Source organism: Pipistrellus kuhlii, unplaced genomic scaffold (assembly GCF_014108245.1).
Source record: "Pipistrellus kuhlii isolate mPipKuh1 unplaced genomic scaffold, mPipKuh1.p scaffold_m20_p_5, whole genome shotgun sequence".
NCBI classification, from domain to species: domain Eukaryota; kingdom Metazoa; phylum Chordata; class Mammalia; order Chiroptera; family Vespertilionidae; genus Pipistrellus; species Pipistrellus kuhlii.
In genome coordinates this window covers 77,528,177-77,542,617 of record NW_023425551.1, presented here as the reverse complement: position 1 = coordinate 77,542,617, position 14,441 = coordinate 77,528,177, and the positions used below count along the sequence as shown (strand labels likewise).

The following is a 14,441-nucleotide window of genomic DNA, read 5'->3' as shown; positions in this document are numbered from 1 at the left end:
ATTTATTTATTTATTTATTTATTTATTTTTGTGTGTGAAGGAGATGGTGTTGGTACATTGAGATGGAGGGAGCCATTTCTGCAATAAAGTTCATTTTGATGACTTTCTGGGACTCTTCCGGGGTCAGAAGTGACTACAGTCATTCTTCAGTGTTTTTGGGCCTTCCCTCTACCTGAATGCAGGGGAAAGGAAAACAGATGCGGATTTATGCTGGTGCTATATATCAGGACCACAGGGGCAAAGAGATGGTAAAGCTTTTGAATCCAGAGAAGTAATTTGCAGAAAATTCTCAAGAATAAAAGAATGAAATAATTTAGATACCTGCCAAGGCTTTTACTCAAATTCCTTCCCTCCTACCCCTGTTCCTTTTGAAAGATAATATGATCAAATTCCAAGATATACTTGAATATCATTGATTTAAATAGTTGAAGAATAGTACTGATTAATGACAGGGATTTATCATCTATTTTATCTACTCTGGTTGGTTTTAAGCTTAATGATTCTGGGGGCTCTTTCTTGGTCTGCTTTTTAATCAATGATTCATTAAGAGTTTACTCCAGGGAAAGGAGCTACAATCCCATGTTAAAAATAAAATAACACTTCTCTTTTTAAGATTACAGAAATGATAACTATTGTACAAACGTTTTCAGCCTTGAGTAATTCTACCATAGAGGGAATAGATATAATGGCAATAAAATTCAAAAATATATATTCTGGGGTTAAGAAAAAGCAATATGACATTCTGGATCCAAGAAGGACAGAGTTTGACACAGATTTCTTAGACTTCATGTCAAAAATCAATGCTTTAGAGGTAAGTAATTATACATACTTTAACTTGTAATTAATAATATTGGAATTCACATATTTACTATTTATTTTACGATCCTCTTGCAAATGGATAAAAAATATTTGCTAGTGTGACTAATTTTTTAATTAGTCATTTATATTTTAAAATATTATAAAATATTTTCCACCTTTAAAAAAACATTTTATTGATTTTTGACAGAGAGATAGAGGGTTAGAAACATCGATGAGAGAGAAATATTTATCAGCTGCCTCCTGCACACCTCCTACTGGGGATGTGCCGGCAACCAAAGTACATGTCCTTCACCAGAATCGAACCTGGGGCCCTTCAGCCCACAGGCCAATGCTCTACCCACTGAGCCAAACCAGTTAGGGCATATTTTATACCTTTTTTAAAGTGAAAAAAGGGACATCCTATCTAATAAAGAGTGAAGATGCTAATTGACCCTCATGCTGTCACAAAGATGGCAGCACATACAACCAATAAGGAGGGAATAGGCTAATTGACTTCCCTGCCCTCAAAGATGGTGGCACCCAGTCCTCTCAGCCCCACCTGGGTGGCAGATGTGCAGCCACTCTGCGTGCCTGCCTCTGGAGTCCCCTAGTCCCTTCAGCCCCCCAGCTGCCCAGGACTGCCCAAGGCTCAGGGAAGCCTTGGATGGCTGCTGCCCAGCCATCCAGGGCCACCCGAGGCTCAGGTAACCTGGGCTGGATGAGGCTTGCACTGCCGGCAGTGGCAGCAGCAGAGGTGTGATGGGGCATCACCTTCCCCTGATTGCGGAGTCACCTCTAGCCCCTGAGGGCTTTCAGACTGTGAGAGGGGGCAGTCCGGACTGAGGGACTCTCCCTCCAGTGCATGAATATTCATGCACCGGGCCTCTAGTAGTCAGTAAAAGATGTCAGTGAACAACCAACTAGAAGCCCCAAGGATGATTGTACTTAGGGGTCATTTTTAGTTTACATTAAAATTTGTATTCGATTTTTGTTGTGTCAAGAAGCCAATGTCATTTTTCCAGTGCAAGGGAAAATTCATCACTCTTGTTATTTGTTTTAGTGAAAAAAGAGTTGAGGACAGATTAGGAAGGTGCCTCACTCTCCCCTTGGCCTTGTACTTTATGGCCACATTCTCTCTGCCTCCTAGAGGACAGCTCTGAGAGGCCCTCATCCTGTTTGTCATAGCTTCTGGGGCACCGGGCGGGTGAAGGGTACTTAAAAATAATGTCTGGTGCCATATTTCTCTCTCACCTTTGGGCTTATATGGCTTCAGTTACTCTCATACTAACTGAAGTTAACCCCATGGAAAGGCCCTCTGCTTGCTTCCCAATGTCCTGGAGATATAGGGAGGGACAAGAATACACTCTGCCCACTTCCCACGTCTTGCCATGAAGGTGAGGAAAAAGATAATTATATTTTCTCATTTACTCTTTAAAGATTCTTAAAAAAAAAAACCAAACAAACTATCTTACATGTAATCTGGGCAATATAAAAAGATAGATCCTAAAATTCTAACAGCAATTTTTCTTTTTGGCATAGACTTCCTTTTAGTTTTTGAAAGTGAAACTCTGATCTTATGATATATTTTAGTTATTACTTTTAGTGTTTGGCTAGTCGGGCTTTGTGAGTTACATTTTTATGGCAATGGGAATTTGGATTTTTTTTTAAAACAAACTTATTGCTTAAATTAATTTTATAACTTTTTAATAAAGATTATATGTTGTAAAGGCTTTACTATGTAGTCTTAGATTTAAATTTTAGCTTCCAGTACCTTTAGATATTAACTTTTTAATATTTTAAAAAGGTGTCAGTGTTTGAGTAATACTGTATTTTAGGTAAGTAGACCACCTATAATAATAAAAGCCTAATATGCTAATTAGACCAGATGTCCTTCTGGATGACCTTCAGATGAAACCAGGGCTGTGAGGGAAGTTGGGGTCCCCAGTGCCAGAGGGAAGCTAGTGCTGGCAGCCTGGGAAAGGAAGGCCTACTTCTGTACAATTTTCATTCATTGGGTCTCTAGTAACAATATAATCTGTAAGTGAAGTAATTTAGAAAGAGTACTACAGTTCCATTGGTACAAGGAGTTTGGAATTCACTGTTTGGGATGGTGTAAGTTTCAGAAGAATATTTTCTTGTTGTTTCTCCTTGGCATGGCAAAGAGGTTTCTGGAAGCAGTGATGTTGGAAAGTGACACCTATTGATTCTGGGTGTCTATAGTGTCATCACATTGCTCTACCAATATGCTTAGAAATTATAAATATCCTAAAGAAATACGCTTGGTAAGGGACACTCACTCCTTTCAAAAATTCTCTCGGTCAGTAATTTCCCCAAACAACCACATATGTAATTATAATTTTTCTAGTAGCCAAAAAAATAATAGTTAAAAGAAGCAGATACAATTATTTTAATAAGATATTTTGCCTGGCCAGTATGACTCAATGGTTTAGTGTCAGCTTATGAACCAGGAGTTCATGATTAAATTCTTGGTCAGAGCACATTCTGGGTTGTGGGCTCAATCCCCAGTGGGGGTGTGCAGGAGGCAGCCAATTGATGGTTCTCTCTCATCATTGATGTTTCTGTGTCTCTCTCCCTCTCCTTTCTTCTTGGAAATCAATAAAAATATATTTTAAAAAATGATATATTTTATTCAACCCAACATACTAAAAATATTAACATTTTGACATATCATCAATATAAGAAACATTGAGATATTATGCATCCTTTTTTTTGTACTAAGTCTTTGAAACCTATTGCATATTTTACACGTCTAAATAGTGAGTGCCAATGGCCATTCTGCTGGGCAGTGGAGTTTTAGATGCTTAGATGGTAGTTGCGTTGAAGGTTATTTTGATTCTGTAGAAAAATCATTAAATGTTGTCAAACAAAACTAATCTCTTAGTGCCAAGATAATTAATTAAATATCAATGTTTTATTTTAGGTACAAATACAGGCATTTATGAACAGTACTTTTGGAAAAATCGTATCTTCTCAGCTGGCTCTTCAGCTGCTTCAAAGGTATTTATTATCCATTAAGCAGTATAATTTCTAGTTGGCATAACTTTATATCTGAAAATACAATCTTAAATAAGATGTTCTGAAAATACAATCTTAAATAAGAAATCTCTTCTAGGTAAACTTTTATTTATTTATTTATTTATTTATTTTCAAATTTAATAAATTTTTATTGCTCAGATTATTACAATTATTTCTCCTTTTCCCCCTCATAGCTCCCTTCCACCCGGTTCCCACCCCACCCTCTGCCCTTACTCCACCACCCTCCATGTCCTCATCCATAGGTGTACGATTTTAATCCAGACTCTTCCTGCACCCCCACACCGCTTTTCCCCTAATAATTATCAATACACTCACTTTCTTTGCCCCTGATACTATTATATTCACCAATTTATTCTGTTCCTCAGATTTTTAATTCACTTGATTTTTAGATTCACTTGATATATATGTATTTGTTGATCATAATTTTTAATCTTTTTTCTTCTTCTTTTTAAAGAATACCTTTCAGCATTTCATATAATACTGGTTTGATGGTGATGAACTCCTTTAGCTTTTTCTGATCTGTGAAGCTCTTTATTTGCCCTTCAATTCTAAAAAATAACTTTGCTGGGTAGAGTAATCTTGGTTGTAGGTTCTCTCTATTCATCACTTTGAATATTTCTTGCCACTCCTGTCTGGCCTGCATAGTTTCTGTTGAAAAATCAGCTGATAATGGTATGGGTGCTCCTTTATAGGTAACTAACTGTTTTTCTCTTGCTTGTAAGATTCTCTTTGTCTTTTGCTCTTGGCATTTTAATTATGATGTGTCTTGGTGTGGTCCTCTTTGGATTCCTCTTGTTTGGGGTTCTGTGAGCTTCCTGTACTTGTAAGTCTGTTTCTTTCACTAGGTGGGGGAAGTTTTCTGTCATTATTTCTTCAAATAGGTTTTCAGTATCTTGCACTCTTTCTTCTTGGCACCCCCATAATTATGATGTTGGTACGCTTGAAGTTGTCCCAGAGGCTTCTTACCCTATCTTCAACTTTCTGGATTCTCTTTTCTTCTTGCTTCTCCAGAGGAGTGTACTTTGCCTCTTTGTATTCCAAATCTTTGACTTGATTCTTGTGTTCCTCTAGTCTGCTGTTGGGCATCTGTATAATATTTTTTATTTCAGTCAGGGTATGTTTAATTTCTAGTTGGTACTTTTTCATATCTTTGAGGGTTTCATTAAATTTATTGGCCTTTTCTAGGAAATTCTTGAAAAACCTGATAACCGTGGTTTTGAACTTTATATCCATTCTTTGTTCTCCTCCATTTCTTTTGTTTGAGATCTATTTCCTTTTTTCTGCATTTTCACAGCTTCCCTGAGTTGGTAGGATGGCTTTGTGTGTTTGGTGTCCTATATGGCCTGGTGGGTCAGCCTCCCCAGTTATCTGAGGTAGACACTTTTGGTGCTTCCTCTTCTAGGTAAACTTTTAAAAAAGATTATATATATATATATATATATATATATATATATATATATATATATATATATATATATGTTTTATTGATTTTTTTTTCAGAGAGGAAGAGAGAGGGATAGAGAGTTAGAAACATCGATGAGAGAGAATCATCGATCATCTGCCTCTTGCACACCCCCTACTGGGGATGTGCCCGCAACCAAGGTACATGCCCTTGACTGGAATCGAACCTGGGACCTTTCAGTCCACAGGCTGGTGCTCTATCCACTGAGCCAAACCGGTTTCGGCTAAAAAAGATTTTAAATTTATCTTTATTGTTGGAAGTATTACACAGATGTCCCTTTTTCCCTATTAGGATTTCCTCCTCCCCACTCCCATGCTCCTCCCTCCCCGGGCCTTAGCTGCACTATTGTCTGTGTCCATGAATTATGCATATAAGTTCTTTGATTAATCTCTTTCCACTCACACCCCTCTTCCCTCAGAATCGTCAGTCTGTTACATGCTTCCATGTAAGATTCTTTCTTTGTCTTTAAGGCAGCTTCTTTTGTTCATTAGATTTCACATATAAGTGAGATAATGTGATATTTGACTTTCTCAGACTGGCTTATTTCACTTACCACAATACTTTCTAGGTCCTTTCATGTTGTTTCACAGATTAAGAGATCCTTCTTACAGCTGCACAGTATTCCACTGTGTAATGTACCACAGCTTTTTTATCTACTCCGCTACTTTTGGGCTGTTTCCACATCTTAAAAAAAGAACAAAATAAACCGAGTGAGGCTTTCTCTTTGCGGGCTCTGGTCTCCCTGGTAGCCAGAAGCTCTGCTGCCTTTCACAGCTGGATGTTAGGTGGGTCACTGTTCTTCGCTCTGTGACTCTGCGCTATAGAGTCCAGCCTGTGTTCCGGGACTCGATCTTCTCAGGGAAAAGCCGTCCTGTAGCCACGGGATCCCTGGGCACTCTGAGCCTGCCGCCCAAGGACGCTGGGCCAGCCCCTCTTGTGACGCTGCCTTTCCGATCAGTCTCCAGGTGTTTTCTGTATTTCCTCGGTATAGGTCTCCTTCTCAGCTGGGCCTTAGTTGATAATTATGGGTGAATGTTCCCCAATTTAGTTTTATTTCCAGTTAACCCTGGGATGAAGTGCAAGAAAGGTCTGTTTGGCCACCATCTTCTCCCTCTTCTTCTAGGTAAACTTTTGAACTCATAAACATTGCTCTTTCAGTTACCAGTGAATAGGATGGTAAACATTTGAAATATATTTTTCATTGCATATTTTTTTTGTAGCAGTCTTTCAATAAGAAAATGAAATATTTTATATGTCTCCCTGGTCCCCCCCTCCCCCCCCCCCAGCTATATAATATAGTTGAGGTTGATTTCATAGGTGTTATTGGAAAGGGAACAATAATGTTTAATTCTGCGTACTGAAAAGATTTTATTTTGACTTTTAGAAAAAAGTGAAATTAAGAGTAGCAGATCTCCAAACTCCCATTTTCCCTCCCGAGGGCCCCTGCCGCGCCTGTCCCCTCAGTTCCTGACAACAGTGACCTCCAAAAGGTCAGGAAAGCCTGGACGAGAGGGACGAGCTGGACTAGGGGCTCTTTGCTTCCAGCTCAGAAAGGGCTCATGGTCATGTCAGGGACCCTTTGGGGACCCTCTCCTGAGAGCCCGTGGTTCTGGGCTTGGGCCCAGCTTCCATGTCTCTCTACCTCTGGATAATATCAGTATTGTATCTGGATAATATACCTTACCTTATGCGACTATCATAAGAGTTAAACAGATAAAGTGATTTTAACGCGTGACAGATGGCAGGTAATACTTTCTTAGTGATGTCTCTGTCTCTTTCCTTCCGTCTTTGCCCTCCCCCAACCAACCTATAGTGCACTGGCGTTAATTCACTTTATTATAGGAGCGCCCTGGTTCTAGCACTTCCTGTGCATCACTGGGTCTCTAAGTGAAAGTGATATTTGGCCGAAACCAGTTTGGCTCAATGGATAGAGCGTCGGCTTGGGGACTGAAGGGACCCGGGTTCGATTCCGGTCAAGGGCATGTACCGTAGTTGCGGGCATATCCCCAGTAGGAGCTGTGCAAGAGGCAGCTGATCGATGACTCTCTCTTATCGATGTTTCTAGCTCTCTATCTCTCTCCCTTCCTCTCTGAACAAAATCAATAAAATATATTAAAAGAAAAAAAGAAAGTGATATTTGGCTGACAAAATCATTATTATAATATTACTATTCGGCTATTTGGGATCATGTGACATTAATATTGGCAGAGGGATAATCGGTGTGCACCCTCCATCTTTACAAAGCCACTCCCCACTCACCTTTTCAGTCTCAGTTTAATGTCCCTTCCTCAGGGAAGTTTCTCTTGTCTTCCCAGATTTGGCTGGGTTCCCTGTTAATATGCATTTCTGGCACTCTGGTAATTTAAATAATTATTTATGTAACTCTTGACTGATTGCTCCCTTTTCCATAAGATAACAGACTGCAAGAAGTCTGGAGCCATACTTGTCTTGTTTCCGCTGTATCTTAGCAAATGCATTTGTCAAATGAGTAAAGGAATGGATTTTTAGGACTGCAGCAGTTCTTAAGTATGTTTCTCATTTACTTTTTAATTCTTCACCTTCAATTACTCTTAGATTCCAGAAGCTGAAAATTCCCTGTCTTCAATTAGAAATAAATCACACAATTGAGCGTATCCTTCAGTGTTACGTGTCTGAACTCGAAGCTATTAAGAAGGCAAGTATCATGTTTACAATAAAGACAGGTACTTTAGTACAAAAGTAAAAGCATTCTGAAAGTATTTGCCATGGTTCTATTGTGCTAAGCAGCTCAGGAGCAGTCCTGTCACTGTGAGACGCCTCTGAGGTCCCTTCTCGGTGCGGGAAGGGCTGACTGTGTATGTCACTGGGAGGCCAGGTTTACATCTTGTGCTCTTAAGAATTGCCTTTGCGTGACAGCATTCTTGCATGGACCAGAAAGCCCATTAAGCTCATAGAAGTATGAGCCCTGGAGACTATTATGACAGGTATAATGTAGCAATGTGCTCCCTCTTTCAAATACTTCTTTAAAAATTGAGATAAAAGGCAGAAAAAGTATGCATGTAATGGGAAAGACGGGTTAGAGATCATTAAGTGTCATATATTTTTAACATAATAGTTCCTGAATCTCGGCTATTATCTCTGAAGGGTGTTTCTATATTTATTGATTACGTCCTTGGTATAAAACATGGGAATAATGGCAAAACATCAATAGCTTTACACATTTTTTTTTGCCTTTTTCATCGTATTGAATTTCAAACATTAATACCAGCTCTTTCATTACAGCTTTACCATTCTCAAAAGGATGACCCTCCTCTGGCTCGCAACATGCCCCCAATAGCAGGGAAAATACTTTGGGTGAGGCAGCTCTACCGCCGGATAAGCGAGCCCATCAACTATTTCTTTGTAAGCCAATGCTGACATTTCCAGTATGTGGGCTAGGGTTTTGAATACAAGAAATCTATTTGATCTTATAGTATTTATGTCCAAGAAAGTAGATAGAGCTCATTATTTTACTGGTGAAGAAAATTTAGTTTATGAATACTCTTGAGAGACACTAAGCCAATTATTTCACATGTGATAGATAAGCCTGTTTCATTATAGTTGTCTCTAAGAGAGTGAATCTTAAACTTTGTAACTTTTAATAATACAGGACACTTTAAACAGGCTTTAAAAGTTGTTTTGAAAAGAATAAAGTACTTCTGTGTATTAGCAAAGGGGAGGCTAGGCTCAGTCTCTTCCTATGTGAGAAACTGAGACCTAGAGCAGGGAATCATAAAAGACATTCATTCCCTGTGTCCTTAAGAGTATTCGATTTCTGAAAAACACCAGGATACTCTTAGGCCCGGTTGGAATTCTGAAATTGCCAGTTTGTTTTCTCTCTCCTCTTTTTTTTTTTTTTTTTTTTGCTTCGTTTTTTAAAGAGACAGCTACAGAGTGGAGCTGGTTGGCTTTAGTTTTGTGTCTAGTGCTTAAATTCAGAACAAAATGCCACCAAAATATTGTCTTGTGAGTAACAATATGATTTAAATGTTATTAAATATTAAGCTTTTGTTGTTTGTATTTGGCTACTATCACTTATTTAGCTGTTCTCAATACTAAAAAACATTGAGCTGCTGGGCTTACACAGGGGCCAGGATGGAACTCCATTGCTGATTGACTGTTTTTGACATATGTGGATCAAAACATAAAACCTGCCGTAATTTGCATAAGAAATTTGGTTATGTTCTTGAATACAGGGTTACTGTTTTTGGTGCTGGAACTTAGGACTTTGTCCTGATATCCACACTTCAAGGAAGATCCATCCATCGCCTCTTGTCTAGAAAAGTGGGAGGGAGGCAGCCGATCAATGATTCTCTTCTCATTGATGTTTCTGTTTCTCAGTGCCTGGGGCTGGCTGCAGGGCTAGACCTTTCTAAACTGTATTTCCGTCCCCAGTTTCCCCTTCTACATAATGTTTTCCTACTCCCATGGCCAGCTTATACAGCCTCCCTCATCTCTGATTTACTCTGAGGTAAACTCTAGATGGGAAGCATAATTATTTGATGCCGTTTTAAATACAAACAGCTTTATGATTTGCACGAAACAAGCAACAGTCTTTTAAAATAAAGCTTTCTCTTTCTCTTAAACAAATAGAAAAACTCAGACATTTTGTCAAGTTCGGAAGGTAAAGCTGTCATTCGTCAGTATAACAAGATTTCCTATGTGCTGGTGGAGTTTGAGGTGGTCTACCACACGGCCTGGACCAGAGAGATCTCGCAGATACAGTACGGTGGGTGCGCGGCTAGGTGGTGCCGCTCCCGAGGCGGGTGGGGGACTTGGAATGAGTTCATGGTTCTGGGGAAGTTTTACATCCCTTCCATGTAGTCTTATGATGGTTACATTGAGATTTGGGGGTGATACAATTATATATATCTTTATAGTTAATACTTTGGTCTTTATGAGCAAAAATCGTCATGACGTTAAAGTTGATTTGTTTAGATTATTATTTCCTCCTGAAAAAAAAAAGTAATTATTAAGACTTTTTATAGGTATTTTCCCATAGATTTAAGGAAGTTTTAATATTTAGTTTTATCATGCCATAGATCAAATCTCAGTCCCAATCAGGGGAGAATTGCAGCTCCCCTCCCTTACTCCCTCTTTCCTTTTCACCTTTCTCTTCCTCACTCCTCTCTTGTTTTCTCCTTTCCTTCCTCTCTTTTCCTATAACTGAATTTAACTTCAATTTTGAGCTCCAATAAGTAAGAGTATTAGGCCTACATGGCCAGTGTGGCTCAGTGGTTGAGCATTGATCTATGAACCTAGGAGGTCACGGTTCGATTCCCAGTTAGGGTGCATGCTTGGGTCCCAGGCTTGATCCCTAGTAGGGTATGTGCAGGAGGCAGCCGATCAATGATTCTCTCTCATCATTGATGTTTCTCTCTCTCTCCTCCCTGCCTCTCTGAAATCAAGAAAAAAATCTAATCTCTATCTATCTATCTATCTATCTATCTATCTATCTATCTTGAAGAGAGAGGAGCATTAGGTTGATTAGGCTGGTCCAAGTACCTCTGAGGGTCCAAGTATTATATCCTCAAGCACTGGGCAGAGCTGAGTGTGAGGCAGAGGATGGGGATTGTCAGCTATCACCCACTAATGCTGGCATCATCGGGGGTGTTGTTGTTATTGTGTTGGCTCAGCTGTTGGCTATGCTTTGTCCCACCTTAACTTTAAGCTCTTTATCTGTGACCTTGTGGGACCGTGACCTTGTCCCCTGGTAGGAAGCTTTCGCCCTCCCAGCCCGGGATCTCCACTTCAGCAGAGCACATAATTGCAGGCACAGGTAGCACAACTTCAGGGGGTGGGTCACCAGGAGTGAGAGTGAGGGGGCCATTCCTACTTCTGCCTCTTGGTTCCAGATCCATTTACTTGAGTAGTTGGGGACACAGCATATATGGGGGGTGGTTGATTCAGTGCACACCGGCATCCTGGAAAACAGGGCCCCAACCCCGCAGGGTGTCTTCCCCAACTGGCACCTTAACCAAACCTTTAATAGGCACTTCTGTCCGGCCATATGCGAGTGGCGGGCCGAATGCATCCCAGTGAAAGCCCGCTAATGGAGCAACATTCTCAAAGGAGCATCGAGAAAGCTTACACTTGACACTATGGAAAAGGGCAAAAGAGAATTTTTAACAACTTAAACACGGGACATGTACTATTTATTTAGCTTCTGAAATACCATGCATGTCCCTACTTTTTGTTTTGTCCTGCTGGTTTTCCCTCTCTTTTGCACATGTTCTAAATTGAGTTCAATAGTCACCTGTTCTATCAAGCCCTTCCTCATTCTTCCCAGCAGAAAGTAATGGCATCCTCCTCTCGAGTGGTCCACGAACTATCTGCGATTCTTTCTCAGGACCCTTACTGCTTTTCAGACCCGTCTTAACTCCCCTACACATTCCAAGAATACTCTGTCTGTTTCATCTTTGTATCCTTTAAATAGCAGTCATAGCTAACATCTATATAGTGCTGACCATGTGCCAGGCTTTGTCTAAGTACTTTACATATACAACTAACTGCCTTTCATCCTCATGGCGACCCTGTGAGGAACTATGATTACCCTCATCTGGCAGATGAGGAAACCCAGGCTCTGAGAAACCAGTTAACTGACTTGCTCAAGGTCATACAGCTGGGAAGCGGCAGGGCCCGGACTCAAATCTGTCTTTCATGTGCACACAGGCTACTGGGCAGGAATCGCTCTGAAAGACTTCTTGTTGATACAATGGTGTGATGATATTTAACTATACAGGCAATCGGGATAATAATCGGAGACCTAGTGTCAACCCCTGTTATGCTTCTCTAATGATGATTCACCTGGAATGAAAGTTCACTCAGCCCTGGGGAGAACTTCCAGGCTGACATTGTTAGTGGTCTTGCTGCCCATGCTGTTCTATCACGGAAGCTCAGTACAGCTCTTAAGAAAGACAGATTTTATTAAATGAATGTCCAAGGGTTAATTTAGATGTTAACTTGGGAAGATAAATGATTTTTAGCTCACTTTTAAAAAGATTAAAATAAATTGGGTAAAATTTTTAGTCGAAATCTCCATGAAATTAGCATCATTAAAACTAACTTTACAGGATGAGTAAAACTCCACTAACCTCAAGGGGGTATACAGACTCTTCTATTGAAGTAGATATTTGATGCAGCCACAATCTGTGCAGTAATATGAAGCTTGGACATCCTCAAGTTAGTAGTGTTTGTTAATATAATATGTAATTTAAGCTCGTACATACTTATCTACAGGTGTGTGATTATTTTTTGTTATCATCCTATATAATAAAAGCTTAATGTGCTAAGTGTTCGATCATCTGGTTGGCTGTTCAGCCAATCAAAGCATAATATACTAATGATATGCTAAGGCACATGTGTCAAACACAAGGCCCGCGGGCCAAATCCGTCCAGCCAGGCCTTGCAATGTGGCTCGCACCGCGCTGTCATCACTGCACTCCGCTGCGTTTCCATCACAATGACAGTTTATGACTGTTCAGTAAACCATTCGGCCCACGATTTAGGCTGGATTTTAGATTTTGGCCCCTTCTCTGATTGAGTTCGACACCCCTATGCTAAGGCCAACTGCTCCCTAAGATGTGCACTGACCACCAGGGGTCAGTTAACTGGTTGACCAGTTGCTATGATGTGCACTGACCACCAGGGGCAGATGCTCCAACTAGTAGGTTAGCTTGCTGCTGCGGTCGGGCTGATTGGAACTGAGCGAAACCGGCTGGACCTTTGAGACCTCCCATGGTTCCTCCCCAGCAGGCCAACCTCCCATGTTCTTCCCTGGCCTCAGTCATGCACTGGTGGGGTCCCTCAGCCTGGCCTGCACCCTCACCCAATCTAGGACCCCTTGGGGGATGTCGGAGAGCTTGGTTTCAGCCTGATCCCACAGGCCAGGCTGAGGGACAACCCCTCCCACCCCGTGCATGAATTTGTGCACCAGGCCTCTAATGCTATAATAACAAATAATCCAAGGCTCCTCAGCATGAACATAGGGATGCATAATACCATATTTTCCGGCGTATAAGACGACCCCTAATTTTATAGTTAAAACATAGGTTTAGGCCTATATTCGCTATATAAGACTACCCCCCACTTCAAAGAAAAGACTTACTTTGCCATCAAGATCTGCAGGTAATTTTTGTGCAATTTTGGTCTTTTGCCCCCGATTTTCGGTTGACTTTTTTTCGTTTCAAAAGTTGTCTTATATGCCGGAAAATACGGTAAAAAGTATATCTGAAAATTCCTATTTATATTAATGACTAGGGGCCCTTTGCAGGAAGATTCCTGCGAGCGGCTGCTGCAGCTGCTCGAACTGCCACTGCAGCCACCTGTGTAGCCGCCGTGGCTGCACATACTGCCATCGCTCCCGCCCGCCCCACCCCGCCCCACCTGCTGCTTTCCCTTTGGCAACTGCCTTGCTTTCCTGTTTTTTCCTCCCTCTTCCTTCTATGCTGTTTTCAGTCTTTACTCCTCTCTCCCTTAGCATATGCAAATTAACTGTCATCTTTGTTGGGTTAATTTGCATACTTGCTCTGATTGGCTGTGGGCATAGCATTTTTCTCTTTTATTAGATGTTTATGTATTAGTTCAGATATAGTGTAAGAAAATCTCCCTCTGTACTTATTCTAGGAGTTCACAGTGCAACAGAGTTTAATAAATATTCTTACTGATATTGATCCTAGTTGTCAGAAATTCAGGATGGAGATTTCATTCAGTTAAACCTCCTTAAAGAAGCCAATTTGGGGTTAGGCATGGAAATGGTTTGGGAAATCTGTGAGGTGTGTCATATTTTTATAGTTGTGCACATCTTCCTGTTCTCTTCTAGGGGTTCAATCACCATCTGTGAAAATAAACTAACATGGTAATACAGCTAGCTTAGGCCACCCTGAAATGATCTGCAGCTCATAGCACAAGGACTAGCCATTATTGGCCCAGTTTTCTCTCTTGATCAAATTTTATGGCCTTACAGACACTCTGCATTTATTTATCTATGTCTTAAGCACTAACTGTGTGTCAGGAACTGGGAAACTGGGATAGTCAATGCTATTGCTCTGCCCTCAAGCCTGGCTGCCATGACTCAGTGGTTGAGTGTCATGAACCAGGAGGTCAG

The 14,441-nt window shown here is 40.6% G+C and overlaps 1 protein-coding gene across 1 annotated transcript in view; it reads left to right on the top strand.

Moving 5' to 3' along the window:
• DNAH8 (dynein axonemal heavy chain 8) overlaps positions 1-14,441 on the top strand; it is a 263,341-nt gene that overhangs the window by 37,459 nt on the left and 211,441 nt on the right. The window contains exons 12-16 of the mRNA XM_036414990.2: positions 614-811; positions 3,740-3,816; positions 7,892-7,991; positions 8,579-8,698; positions 9,929-10,064. Of these exons, the coding sequence (XP_036270883.2) occupies positions 614-811; positions 3,740-3,816; positions 7,892-7,991; positions 8,579-8,698; positions 9,929-10,064 (631 nt within the window). The remainder of the gene's footprint in view (positions 1-613; positions 812-3,739; positions 3,817-7,891; positions 7,992-8,578; positions 8,699-9,928; positions 10,065-14,441) is intronic.